This window comes from Mesoplodon bidens (assembly GCF_964165515.1).
Source record: "Mesoplodon bidens genome assembly, chromosome: 3".
NCBI classification, from domain to species: Eukaryota; Metazoa; Chordata; class Mammalia; order Artiodactyla; family Ziphiidae; genus Mesoplodon; species Mesoplodon bidens.
In genome coordinates, this window is record NC_138178.1 from 173,602,852 (window position 1) to 173,617,177 (window position 14,326).

Here is a 14,326-nt window from a genome sequence, read left to right on the forward strand (position 1 = left end):
AGGAAATCCGAAAAGAGGGGATATATGTATAGGTATAGCTGATTCATTTTGTTGTACAGTAGAAACTAACACAACATTGTAAAGCAGCTATGCTCCAATAAAAATTAATTAAAAATTAATAATAATGAACAATAACTAGTTATGCACTGACTCATAACTTAGGTTAACCAGTCTGACTTCACTCTTCCATCAACAAACACTGACTGAGGCCCCAGAATACAGGAGCCTGTCCTCTAGCAGGAGAGACAGGTGGGGAGGGGCAGGCACAGCCGTGCTCTGTGGGAGCCCACACTCACCTTCTGGGGGGTACCCCACAGGGGAGGACGGCAGCACTCGGGGGGGGGGGCCTGACCCTGACTTGGTTGCTGCCTGCCTGCCTGCCTGTGTCGGGGAAAGAAAAGCTAAATTTTTATTGGGGGGTTAGCCTGTCACACCATCTAAACATAAGGGGCCACGAAAACGAGACAAACGTAGTGAGTTAATCGAGTGACCGCGGCTAAATCTGAAACAGACAGAGCACCGACTTAAATTCACAATTTAAAACAAGAAGTTCCCAGTTTACACTAACTTGCTAAAGCAAGTGTCGGCACTTAACAGATATTTAACTTCCTAGAACCAAGAACGGATAACCTCCATATGTGACACTGGAAAACTATTACGAATCCCTGAAAGTAAAGGGGCGGGAGCCCAGTCCCCACGGTTTGCTCTCTGAGCGGCACGCTGCGCTCACCTCTGGCTTCACGGCCCAATGACCTTCAACCTCCACGTGCCACAGCTCCCATGGGGCTCGAGGCACTCTATTTACTGATGCAAACGCTGCGACTCAGCAGGGTTAAGGAACTGGTCCAAGGCCACACTGTTAAAAAGCAGTGGGGAAAAAAAAAAGAAAAAAAAAGCAGTGGAGTTTGGCCTGGCCCACCGGTGCAGGCGGCTGGCTGGTGGTTACGCTGTAGCAGCTCTTCATTCATTCGTCCTGTCGTCCAAGCCTCCTTAACCAGAGTTACAGTTAGTACCGTACCTGTTAGGTAAAAGTTACCTGCTGGAACCTGTTGGTACCGTACCTCCATTTTTACAGGCAGGGAAGCTGCAGGCTGGGGAAGATCTGTAACGTGCCAGGTCCCATGGCTAAACAAGCTGGGGCCTGAACACAAGCTTGTTTCACCGCCTGCTCCCCAGACCAGGGACCCCCACGCGGTGCAGGGGTGTGAGGAGAGAGACACACGTGTCCCACACAGAGGCGGGAAGGCCGAGCCGAGACTTACTCTGCAACAGCTCACTGGTTAGGTTCAAGGTTTCCTTCGGGGACACGCTTGCTGTAGCACCAGTGCCTGATTTCTGCGTTTTTACTCGACTCTTCTTACCCATTTTCTGACTACGGAGAAGAAAAAGAAAAAACAAAGAGAAAAGCATTACATTTCCAAAGAACAAAACTGAGTAATAAAACGTGGCACAGCAGCAGCTCAGCCTTGAGACATGAAGATCTTACCTCAAAGGTGCCATATCCTGAAGTTTCCTTCCAGAAAAAGCAACGTGTAACAAATACTAGTATTTGGAGGCCCTCAAATGTGAAAAAAAGAACCTGCTTTGTTGTCTCTGGAAGAAAAGCTCGTTCCTTTCCACCTACAAAAACTATAGTAGAAGCAAGTTTTACTCTAGAACTTTTTTCAAATTACATAGACTTCACTGTATATCCTAGGATTCTGTGATACTACATAGATAGAAGTTACATCTACATTCATGTATCACAAATTATCACATGGCCACAAAAGCCTATATAGTCTCTCCTCCCTCTGCTTTAAAAGAATAATTTCCCATAAAGAGTAACTATATCATAAGCAACAGATGAGACTCTCTAGACAAATGCTGAAGACATTTGAGAGATCAAAGAAACTTCAGAGAGCTAATTCAATTCCTTCATCTTGTTTCAAGGAAAATCCTTGCCCAGGGTTTCACAGGAAGCCGATGGCAGACCCTACCCTCGAAAGAGGTCTCCACTGCCTCCCAGTCTGGCACTTCAACCACCCTGGAGCCCTCAACGGTCTAACACATAAGAAAGAAATGGCCAGGATATGCCACAAGCAGACGAGACAGTGGGACAGGGGATGCACCGATGGACACTGGGCAGAGATGTCGGTAACATCTGTCTGAAAACATTTTATAGCAGTGAGTCAGGAGATGTGTCTTGAAGAAAGAAAGGGACTGGGATGTATGAAGAAAGGGTGGGCAACTCAAAGGCAAGGCAGGGGGCACAGCACCCCAGGTGGAGAGGCCTCTGTGGGGAGCGGTAGGACAGAGGACCCCCAGCTGCAGGAGGGCTGCAGCTGCTGCCCGAGGACGTTGATCTGAGCATTCCTCCTAAGACAGAAGCGCTTGAGGATGACAACCCAGGAAGACGGAGAGAGATCCCCCCAGAGAAGCGACTGGAGCCATCCACACACTAATGAATACCACACACCACGTTGACGCTCCACGGACCCCTTGCCAACAAGCTACAATTAATCTCAAGGGAGAACCAAAAGGCAAACTCTGACCTACTTGTTTTTTACAAAGAGAAATGACTATTGTGGTGTGGAGAGCTGTGATGGGACCAAAGGTTGAAAACGCATATCCTCCCACAGCCTAGCTGATCACTGATTCCACTGCAATGACTCCATGCAAATACAGGCCATGCTAAGACAACAGAAAATAGCACTCTATTAAAGGGCTATCTTATGTAGCTTCTCTGATGCATCTGATGCATGAAGTATACTTTGTAACTTATGTATCTAAAAAGCCACAAGAGTGGAACACATAGTGCCAGGCACCCTGGAACAAAAGTGAACAGGTAACAATACCTAAAACTTCGGCAGCGAAGAGAATTAGTTATTTTGAGATCAAAAGCAGAAGGAAAAAAAAAAAAAAGTGTGGGGTGGGGGGAGCAGGCGGGGGAATGGTTTAAGCACCTTTCCTTAAGCTCAAGGACTGAAGGAGAAGGAAGCTCCCGGGTTTACTCGCTCATGGCTGAGAGCCCTGGACAGAGCACCTGCCGCTCTTCTCGGCACCAGGCCCTCTCCACATCTACCAACGGCATCTCTGCGGAGGACCACTGAACTTGACCTGAAAACAACTAAGACTACCAGTAAGCCTGGACAGTAGGGCTTTAATCACACTTCCAAATATAAGAACTGTGAAGCCCGCCGTCAGAGATGGGCTGGCCGGCCTCTCCCTGCCAGCGGGACCTTCTGTGTGTTAGGCGCCAAACAACTCAAAAACATCACTCAGATAGGAACTCCAAGACCCTTCCCTCCTCTTAGCAGGCTTGGGGCACAGTGAACCCAAGGCAGCCGCGCCCCCGCTACGCCAGCGCCCCCAGCGCGAGGACCCGAGGGCTACAAGAGGCTTCTTCCCTCTGCCTGCAGCCCCTTTCCCCTCCCCACCCCACATCTTCCCTCAGGAAACCCTCCAACTCCCATGACTCTCTGGCATCTAGATACCTGTCCTGAGATAACAATCGTTAATTAAAGCAGCAGCCGTAGTGACCCTGTGTGCAGTCCGTAACCTCTGCCATGCACTGGGCTAAGATCATCTCTTCATTCGATCTTCCAGGACACTCTATCAGTAGGTATTAGCCTCAGCTTTTAGATGACATTCTAAAAAAGGTGAAGTCCTCCATCTTTGTCCAAGGTTAGAGGTGCACTTAGAACTCAGGTCTGCCTGACTCTAAAGCCTGTGCTCGGCCACTGCCCCACTGCTTCTGTGACATGCAGAGCAAAAGCACAGGGCTCCACAGGGAGCAGGAGGGCGGACACGTCTTCCAGACCCGACACCGACAACATCCGGCCAAGTGGTAACCCCCCTGAGTATCTCTGGCCACCTGCTCGTCTTGAATTCACCTCTTGCTTGGACTGTAAGTGTCCTGCGTTCTCCCTGCCCAAGGCCACCCCTGCCACTTAAATCTGCCCCCACCGAGTAACAGGTACCGATACACAACACAGGTGAAACTTCAAAACACATCAGGAAATTAGCACCCGGGAGAGCAGCTGTCCTTGAACTTCATACACATGAAATTAGACAACATGTAGGCTTCTTTCGCTCCACGCAAGGTCTTTCCAGGGCTCTAAGGTGACCCCTAACCTCCCCAGCACAGCCCTCAGGGCCCTTCACTGCTTCACCCCATTTTACTTGCCAGGCTTTATTCTTCCCATCACCCCTTACACAACACAGCTCTAGGATCTGCTCTTGTTCTCCCCTTTTTCTGAAATAAAGCTACCCCTGTCTCCTCCTGGCAAAATTTTTCACATACTCAGTCAAAATGTCCCCCATGGCCTTGAGGAAATTCCAGGCTCCTCCACGCAGCCCTCACTTCCATGCAAATCAGTAAGAACGGGTCAAGTTCAAGGTGATTAACAGATGCTAAAGGCTTGGCTTACCTCGAGATCAGTCTTTTGGAATTCTCTTTGGACTGTTTCCCTCCCACCGGGACATAAGCCCTAAAGAGAGAAAGCAGCTTGCCCAGGTTAGACAGTAAGAATCTTCCAGTAGGCATTAACTCGCTTCTCAATTAAGGAGGGGTAGGGAGATGGCTGTCCTTCTCCCCAGGGGATGTACCTCCCTGGGGTACAGGACCCTAGGTCCAGACCCACTCTTAATCTGTTCTACCCAGAAACCGGGTTGACAGTGACCTCACCCAGGAAAGCCTCCAGTCACCTGGACCCACTGTCCCGGAGCTCCTAATTACTCAGCCCCCGGCGCACTGAATCAGAGGCAGGTCCTCAAGCCTTAAGTGTGTACTTGAAGAACTAACGTTTCTGGAGGGCGGGGGTTCTCTGTACCCAGTTCTATGGCCCAGCAGCCGTTTTTCTGAACTTTACAGACGTCAATGTCTATAAGATTCATTTGCCTCTGGATTCGATATGGTTTGGCACCAATTCTTCTCGCATTTGTGTGGCACCCCCCCTAAAAGTACCTCAAAGGTGGCAGCCCCGCATTTACTTCTTTTCAACCCACAAAGCCTCAGGCCCTCCTGCCACCCTCTGACAGCTCCCTCAGCCCCTCGGCGCCATGCCATCCTCTGAGCCACACGCTCCCTCTTCTCTGCGGCCTACGTGCCTTCAGCCCTTGGTGAAGGTGTCTTGAGTCTTGACTCAAACCCCAGCTCACCGACGGCCCCCTCCCCACTCCACACCCTGCAGAGCTCAGCCCTGGAGCCTCCACGGCCTCACGCGCTGTAGCTGACATCATTTATGTGCCTACTTCACCCACTGGTGTGGGTTTCTGTCTTGTGGCAGAAAAAACCCAAAGCTTCCATTCTTAAATTATCTGTAGGGTCTAGGATGGTGCCACGGACACAGTTGAGGGTCAAATATTTGTTGAATGAAGGAAAATCTTATTTGAATTTACTAGTGTTACTTACGGGTAAGATTTATTTCCCATCACGATAGTGAGATTATACAGCAAGGAACCACTGTGATACGTTCTCCCACCAGTGACAGAACAGCAGCCAAAATGAGACATTCACTTAACACTTAACTACTCCTTCTAAGAACTAGGAGGACTCTTAAACGTCAAAACATAAATGTACACATATAAAATTCACATTTAAAAAAGTTTCCTTTGGGAAACCGTAGTTAGTTGTTAGAAAAGCTTTAAGATATTAAAGTTCATAAAAGAATCTCTCCAATAAACACAAACTAATTTTTCAAAGTGTTTTTGGTCTCTTAGAAAACAACCAAGCAGGAATAAGTCCGTTTCCAATAGAAATGGAAGAGCTGCTACTCAAGCACAACTTCAAGCTCCAGGGGCACTTGTGACTGGGGGCACGAGCATCTGTAACGGCTCTCTGCACTGGCCGGACACGTTCCCGCCACAGCCTGCAGAGGCCAGTGGTGACCACTGGCATGGCAGGGGGCTCAGGCGTGGCTATGACTTGGCCAAGAGCCCAGAGCCAACAAGCAGCGGACCTACGGCTTCAACCTGAAACCCTGTGTTACATCCAGCACATTCGCAACTAAACAAGGTCTCCTGCATCCACGTGCCAGGACCACACCGGCCGCTGCAGAAGATGACCACAGCCAGATGAGGGACAGCCAGCCCTGCGGGCCTCAAGGATGAGGAGGTGAGGACCCTGGACTCAGCCTGGATAACTCCTAAAATGTGCGGGCAAAGTAACCAGAGAGGGGTAAGGAATAAAGTACAGGTAAAGAAGAAGGACTAGATGTTACGATTCAGTCTGAGAAAGTGTTAGAATCCAGGCTGAGTGGTTTCCTAAACTCAACCCCCTTCTGCCTTTTTTAGCTAACAAAGATTTCCCCAACTTCATGGATTTAAAATAACTACCTACCCTGTTCATTTATGATTCAAAAACTTGTTACATACAATGAATAATTTTCATTGTGAGTTCAGCTGAATCCGGGGCTAGATTCCAAGTTTCAACAAATGAAAGAGCCAAATAGGCGTCTTGAATATTCTTAGTGATCTCCGTGGAAAAACACTACCTATTAGTTTAATTCATCAACTTCCTACAAAGACCAAATATTTATCTTCAACATTTATTTCAAATATGTATATTAGAAAAATACAAAGATGTGCTAAATTAGATACGTGTATGCACACACAAAGTTAAATTCCAAATTTTAGCCAAAGGTACAATGCTAAATGAAAGATTTTTTTCCCCCCAAAGTTTACATCGAAAGCAGGTATAATTTCCAAATTCTTAATGAATTATCTGGGGGAAACAAATATACAGTAAAAAAAAAGGACTTAAACAATACTTAAGACAAAAGAAAATAATATGCAGAAAAGCAATAGGATTGACAGGCAAAAGGATTCTACAGTAAACAATTACAGTGACAGTCCTTCAAAGGAAGGGGCATCTATAAAAAGAAACAGCAAGCTAAGAGTTCCACACATATCTACATTGCTTCACCATGAAGCTATTTTAAAAATCTACAAAATCCTCAAAATCTGGCTCTTTATAACACCATAAACTATTCAGCAAGTCCATCAACAATCTCCCCACCTAAGAGATACAACAAACTTTAGGAAACAGTAAAATAGATGGCATATTCAATTATTATTTAAATTGCTGACTAATAGGCAAGTGTCATCTGTAATCAACAACCACTTCTGACCAGTGAAGTGATTCTTTCATACACAATCTGCCTAGGTGACGAGAAATAAGAACACAGTGCATTTAAGGAACTTGGCTGATGGGGTGGTGGGCGTGATGAGGGGGATACTTAACCCATTTTTACAAAGCATACTTCACACCTACTGAACAGACTGAGATGGAATTCAGCTGTGTGGGTATTTTTCTCCTTTCCCCCCAAAATTCTAAACGGAATGAGTGTATATTTGCGATATTCTTGAGTTGCTTTCAACTAAATACAACTAGAATAAACATTTTTTATTATACTTATTTGGCAATTTACCCAGAAAACCTTAGCTCAAACCCAGCATCTGTTTTTCAATGTATGCTCCATCTTCCCAACTTTACAGCTGGTTTGACTAAGGGAGAGAATGGTCCTAGGGCTTCCTCCCACCTCAGGCTCCCAGCTGTAAATGGACCTGAAGGGAGAGTGAAGCCTGCCTAATTTTTGGAGGGAGAAAAGAATCTCACTAAAATACTTCGCAGGCCATTAGGATCAGATGACTACATTCTGAATTAAATACACAAACTACAGGATGATGGCCTAGGAAAATGAAAGCACTCCCAAATTGAAAAGCATTTAACTGTGCTAAGGTCTCTCTCCTACAAAAACTGATGAAGCATACATGGTCCTTGCGTTGGTACCATGTTAACTGAAATACTGGAAACCCCTCTCTTTGCACAGTAGCAGGATCTAGTAACAGGGTCAAGCCTTACTAACTTATACAGGTTCAAGCGGCTAACTAGCACCCATCATTCCAATCTCTATCAAAGGAGACGCTGATGTGTCACAGCTCAAAAGTACCAAGAAGTCAGGGCAAGCAGACAGGCAAGATGATGGAATTAGTTTCAACTCAGTAGCTACATACATACCAAGATGAATGTAGACCTATAAGCTGCATGTAATTAAAATTTCAATCTTTATACAGAACAATCTGGGCTGTCATATATACATATATAGATACATACGTAGATAGATATAGATATATACAAACTTGAGATTTAAACTTGCTTTCTACAATGTTTTTGCTATATTTCCACTAATACACATGATAATTTTAGAGACGCTTAAACCATCTTCGATTGACTTTTCAATACGTAATAGTCTTAGTTTTAAACTGCTATTGAATTAAGTTGTCAATACACTTAAAATGAGCCTCCTATTTAAAGGAAGTTGCCAAACAAACTCTTCATAAAGCGAAGAATCATTCAGTATCATGAATAACCATTTCCTATTATAGCTTTCTAAAAGAAAAGAGAAAAATGTTAAGGGTGAAGGAACAGCTAGCTATAATCTGTCAAGAAATTACTTTCAAACCACCCACATTCCTCCCATAAGGATTCTAGATTCTAGAATTGTGGAACATCGGGTTTGGAAGAGACCTCTGGGGCTATCTATGTTAACCCTCAAGCCTGAACATCTTTAAAATAAAGATATCTAATGTTATGTAGCAGGTATGGTTATCAAAGTGCTTTGCTCTCCACTGCCAAATTCAACCCAAGGAGATGAGGCCCCAACTTACGGTGGTTCACGTTAGGATATTTCAACTTTAATACAGATAGTGCAAGCGCATACACACTCAGTAGAAACCCTGAATTTTTTGTTTTGTTTTGTTTTGTTTGCGGTACGTGGGCCTCTCACTGCTGTGGCCTCTCCCGCTGCGGAGCACAGGCTCCGGACGCACAGGCCCAGCGGTCACGGCTCACGGGCCCAGCCGCTCCGCGGCATGTGGGATCTTCCCGGACCGGGGCACGAACCCGTGTCCCCTGCATCGGCAGGCGGACTCTCCACCACTGCGCCACCAGGGAAGCCCGAAACTTTGAATTTTTATCTTTTCCCAGGCTAGTGATATGCAGTGCGATACCCTCTGGTGACGCTGGGCAGTGGTGGCAAGCCTCAGCTCCCCGCCGGTTACACGGAGCATGAGGGTAAACAACGAACACCCTTACAACCCTTCTGAACAGACAGCCATTCTGTTTTTCACTTTCAGTACAGTGTTCAAAAAATAACATGAGATATTCAGCACTTTATTATACAACAGGCTTTGTGTTAGATGGTTTTGCGCAAGTGTAGGCAAATGAAGTGTTCTGAGTGCTTTTAAGGTCGGCTAGGCCAAGCTGTGATGTCTGGTACACTAGGTATGTTAAACGCATTTTCGACAAGGATATTTTCAACATGCTATCAGGATGCAACCCCATCATCACTCGAGGAAGGTCGGTATAGCTAACCCTGCCTTACTTTTCTACCAGCCAAGTGAATGAGTCAATTCATGCTTGCATTCAGTGCACATTGTTTGAGTATCTAATATGAAATGCAGGGGTAAGTGAGACGTGGTCCCACAGTCTTGAGGATAAGGTGGTAACCGACTACACCCTTTGTTACGTAAACTGACCTTCAGCCAGATACATGTGCTGCATTAAACGACTGAGTTTTGGAACCTAAATGCAAATTATTCACGCTGTCACGTTGTTTGTTTCTGGGCTGTTGAACCTGTGTGTGCCCTGGGGCAGGCCCCCCACATGACCGTCTTCATCATAACTGCATCACCAGACATTTCCTGTATCAGGAACTGAGGTAAGCATTTTACACACTAGACAAAGAAAGATATTATGCCCACTTTACAGATGAGAAAGCCGAAGTTTAGTGAGGTTAATAAATTTATGCAGCATGACAGACAGTTGGTAGCAGAGCCTCATCAGCACAGCTCGACGTCAAACGTCACTGATGCCCAACAGTATTTCATGGATTCGGTGCAAAACCAGCCCCCTTAGAGAGGCTCTGAAGGTTCATCATCTCTGCAATTCAAAATAACAGTATTCCTTTGCAGTTGTAAAACATACCATGTAAAGCTTTTACCCCTTTGGCCTTTTAAAACTATAGAGTCATTACGCTGGCCTCGTCCAAAAACAAAGGAGTGGCCTCAGCTTAAATTTGGGACATGAACAAAACTTCCAAATTTTATGATAAAGGCAACTTTCATGAGTATTTTTCAACACTAACCCTTACTTTCTCTTAACAGTGCTTAAAAGAAAACTATTGATACTGAAGAGTCAGGCCTATTTTCTGAGATTGAAACCTTTAAACCACTTGGTCATAGAATTTTTAGACCTTGTTATGTTCTAATGAACTGTATCGTAAACAAAGTGGAAAGTGAAATTCAGGATGGTAGATAGGTAATAAGGCTAAAATACTGAATACTTATTAAGAGTTCTATGTAGACACCTGCTTATCTAATTCTCTAGACAACTTTTTAGTCCTTCTAAAAAACAGTGACAGCACTTTTTCCTGCCCTGTCCCTCTGCCCACCGTCCCTCTGAACCCCCATTACTCAGCCTACGCATGTAAGAGGTTAAAATGTTACTCTGGCTTGGTAATCAGTATCACTCAGCTCCCTTTCAGAATCTTAACTTCAGAGCTGGACTTGTCTTCCATTGCCAGTCAAGAGTGTTTGGACTTATCTCGATTATTAATTAACTTCTACTTGGAAAGGACTTGAATAAGAAAAAAATTTTCAAAGCCTTAACTTTGGTATTTGAATTTTATAACCATTTGGAATCATTTTTCTTCCATTCAAATATATTTCAGTTGAAAATTATCCAATAGCTGTGTTGTACCTCTGGTTTTACGATCTGTTTACTCCTAAACCTAGAAGAAACTCCCAAATGGAAATGGAGTCTACACAGCTAATCTCTGGCTTGAGTTACTGAATGAGTTTAACAACAAAAAGGATTCTATTCTGTTAATCAACTTTTTCCCCATAAGACTATTAAAATGACTTAGAAAAAAAAAAACAAGTCTCAACTCCTTTGTAATAAAATAAATGTGTATTAATACTTTGTTAGAAATTTATTTTTACTTTGAGAATAAATATTATGTAAATTATACTTGCAGATCAAAATATTTAACAATCTCCAATTTTATGAGTAGGAAAATGAGATGACATAAGGAAATCCAAAGTACAGAAGTCAATTTTGCCAAGTAAGGTACACTTGTATATGCAACAAAAGTGAAAACCAGAAAAGTTTAAAAGCCAAGGAATCCTTAATCTGACACCCTTAAGTGCTTAAATATGACTCAGAATGAACTGATATCCAAGATAAACGCTTCTTCAACTGTAGCAAGAAAAACAGGATGCACAGCAAATCAAAATATTCTTTCTGATAAATTAATGGGCCCCAATATAATTACTGTTCATTGAGAAAACAAATTAACTGGCCACAAGCAACTTCCAAAGTACCATAAGAATAAAGATATATTCACTCTTCACTATTCTGTTTAAAATGTTTAATGCCATAGTAATAAATGACTCCATTTCCTTTGTGCGGGAACAAAATCTAGGTCCCACTCCGAGGACTGAGGTACAGGACGAGAAAACACACTTGAAACTCTTCCTCCCTACTCCTCACAGAAGCCAGAGAAGACAAACCAGTTTCTAAAGATAAAAAAAACCTCCCAGTGATAGATATTCATCAAACTATACCAAAAAAGATACAGTATTATTAGTTACGTTTCTAAAAGCTACTGCAGATTAGTGATAAGAAAAAAGGAGACTGTAATTCAAACATTTTGAGAGACTTGGAAAGCTTCAAACTAAACTGACATCTAGTAAAAAGAAAGAGAAACCCTGCGCCAGGAGGTAAGGTTTCCATTCATATTTTTACTAAAATTCCACGCGCCACACAGTAGGTACCTGGTTCCCATTGAATTCAATGATTATCTGCTAAATATTTACTGCGAGCAGCCTCCAGGGTACTGCAGACACCCTCCTCCACCTGTCATCTCCTTTGCCATTCTCTCCTGCATCATGAGAGCGGCAAGTTTTGAGGAAACGGTTGTGATCAGTTATCAGAGCTCTCAGAACAAAACAGTTTCCCAGGGGTTGAATTTTAGAATGGAAAACTATTTCAGTGCAACCTTCACAGCTCTCTCAGTTTCCAGTGGCTTCTAAAGCAAAGGTTTAATCGTCACTGAAAACGGGGCCTAAACGTTCAGCAAGTGTTACTTTCTTCCTGACAATCTTATTGCACTCCTATCGACAGAACTGAACAGAAACTTTCATTTCTACAGCACACACAGACATAAATGTTTTAATCTGCGAGTCCAACACCATTCCTATTCCAGGGATCACTGGAGAAGAGATGAGAAGCAGCAACCATTTTACTCGTTCAGACCAGAGTTTCATTTCAGACATTAACTTACAACTTTGAATATATATAAAAGAGGGCAGACAGGAAGGGTTAAGCAGAAGGAAAACCCAGGCCGTTGGAGCCCAATAACAAGCTGTTGTGCGGCTCTCTGAGAACTCGGCTTTTCAAATTGCTTTCCTAGGCCCGAGAAAAACTCCTTAAAATGCTGGAACTTTTCCAAACTATCAATCACAGCAGCCCCAGCAACTAATGTGTTAAGATGAGACTGCATACATAGTAGACTCTGTATGGATACAATATACCATGGTTCAAGTAAGTCTTGCCAAATTTTAAGGGTACAGAGGAAAGCTGCGTTTATTTTGCTATATTCTTAAGTTAAATTCATTCATTTAAAATGGTAAGGAAAACCTTTCCAAAATTATTTCTGGTTCCTTCAGTTTTGAAATAGCAGTAGGGTCATTTTGGAGAAGAAAATCGGGGAGGAAGAGGTTATCATCTACACACGGCAAAATTCAAACTTCTCAGTGGCCAGTTCTGCCAGTTCTGCCGAACGCACACGGCTGTTGTAACCACACCACAATCAAGCTCTGTGCAGATCCATCACTAAAGGGTTAACTCTTCGGAGGCTCTTAAAAGCAAAATTCACCTGTCAACATACTTTAAAAAGGACTTTTTCTTTGGAAACATCACCTCCTTCGTTTGGAAATGCAAAACGTCACCTCCCTCATTTAGGATCCCAAGTGATCCTACACCAGTCGACACACGGCAGGGGTAAGCACCCCTCCCCCCCGCAGCAAGGGGCGCCCAACGCTAATCGGCTCCTCCCCCGCCCACCCCCCACCCCACCCCACCCCCGAGTAGACACTAGGGATAGAGGATACACAGTTGCATCGCCAGGCTGGAGCCACGAGGAGGAAGAGTTTGATGCTGGAATGACAAACTCCAAAGCACTGAATTCTTCTCCCTAGTAGGGCACGGAGCGTGGGGAAGATGGCCAGGGCGCGTGGGAAGAAACATGACCTATTTTCAACGACTGTTTTTATAACTGCAAAGTGAGGGAGAGAAGCAGGGGCTAGTCCCCGAGCACCCCCGAGGGGACCTGAGGTTTGGAGAGAGGAACATGAAAGCCACACCGTCCTCGCCTAAGCAGCAGAGTGACGACGGGAGGGAGAGAGGGAGGGAGAGAGGAAGGAAACGGGTGCGCGAGCCGGCCCCACGCAGAGCCGAGCCGACAAGAGCGAGAGGGACCGACCCCGGCCCCACCCGGTGGGTGCCGAGGGGCCGGGCGCTTCCTGCACCTGCTGCCACCTCTCGGCGGGCAGAGCGGGGAACGGAGCTACGGCCGCCGGGAAGGGACGCTAGGCAGCGGTGAGCGCGCCCCCGCCCCAGGAGGGCCGGAGGGCAGAGGCCATGCGGCGCCCTCCGACCTCGCCTGGCCCCCGGCACCCAGCCCTGCCCGCCGGGCCCCAGGGCGCACACCGACCCCTGCACCCTGGGCCCAGAGCGGCCGGCGGGGCGCGGGCCGGACCACGGCCGAGGGGCGCCGGCCGGGGTTGGGGGCAGCTTCGCAGCACTCCGGGCGGTATTGGGGGGGTTGCGACGCGAGTCTGCCCCGCAGGCCACGCGCGCGGAGGGGCCGCCGCCGGCACTCACCTGCCCGCTTGCCCCTTCGCGCAGCGGCGGCGGTGCCACACTCCGCCGGGACCCACAGTCCACCTCAACCAAGCCCCAGGCGGCAGCGGCGGCGGCTGCGGCCGGACAGGAGGGGGCGGGACCGCTGCCTGAGACGGCCCCGCCGTCGCGGCCCAACCCGGTTCCGCCCGCCCCCGAGCCGCCGCCGCCGCCGCCCATTGGCTCGCGGTTCAGTCGCATGGGCGCGGCACCGCCCCACCGCCCCCCGACCGTTCCGCTCGGGTTCCTGCCCAGCCATTGGGCCGGCGGGCTCCGGGGCCAGAGCGGCGTGCTCGGCCCCCGCCAGGTTCCGGGCCATAATTGGCTGGGCTGAGCCCATACCCGGGCGTTAATTGGAGGACCGGCACCCCGGGCCCCGCC

At 46.5% G+C, this 14,326-nt stretch overlaps 1 protein-coding gene across 3 annotated transcripts in view; it reads right to left on the reverse strand.

The window, feature by feature from the left end:
- Positions 1-14,039, reverse strand: part of SETD3 (SET domain containing 3, actin N3(tau)-histidine methyltransferase) — a 71,917-nt gene extending 57,878 nt beyond the window's left edge. For all 3 annotated transcript variants that reach the window (XM_081228158.1, XM_081228159.1, XM_081228157.1), the window contains exons 1-2: positions 13,928-14,039; positions 1,263-1,372 (exon numbers count right to left, since the gene is read on the reverse strand). In XM_081228158.1, coding sequence (XP_081084284.1) covers positions 1,263-1,365 — 103 coding nt within the window. In that variant the 5' untranslated portion in view covers positions 1,366-1,372; positions 13,928-14,039. The remainder of the gene's footprint in view (positions 1-1,262; positions 1,373-13,927) is intronic.
- Between the last annotated feature and the right edge of the window lie 287 nt (positions 14,040-14,326).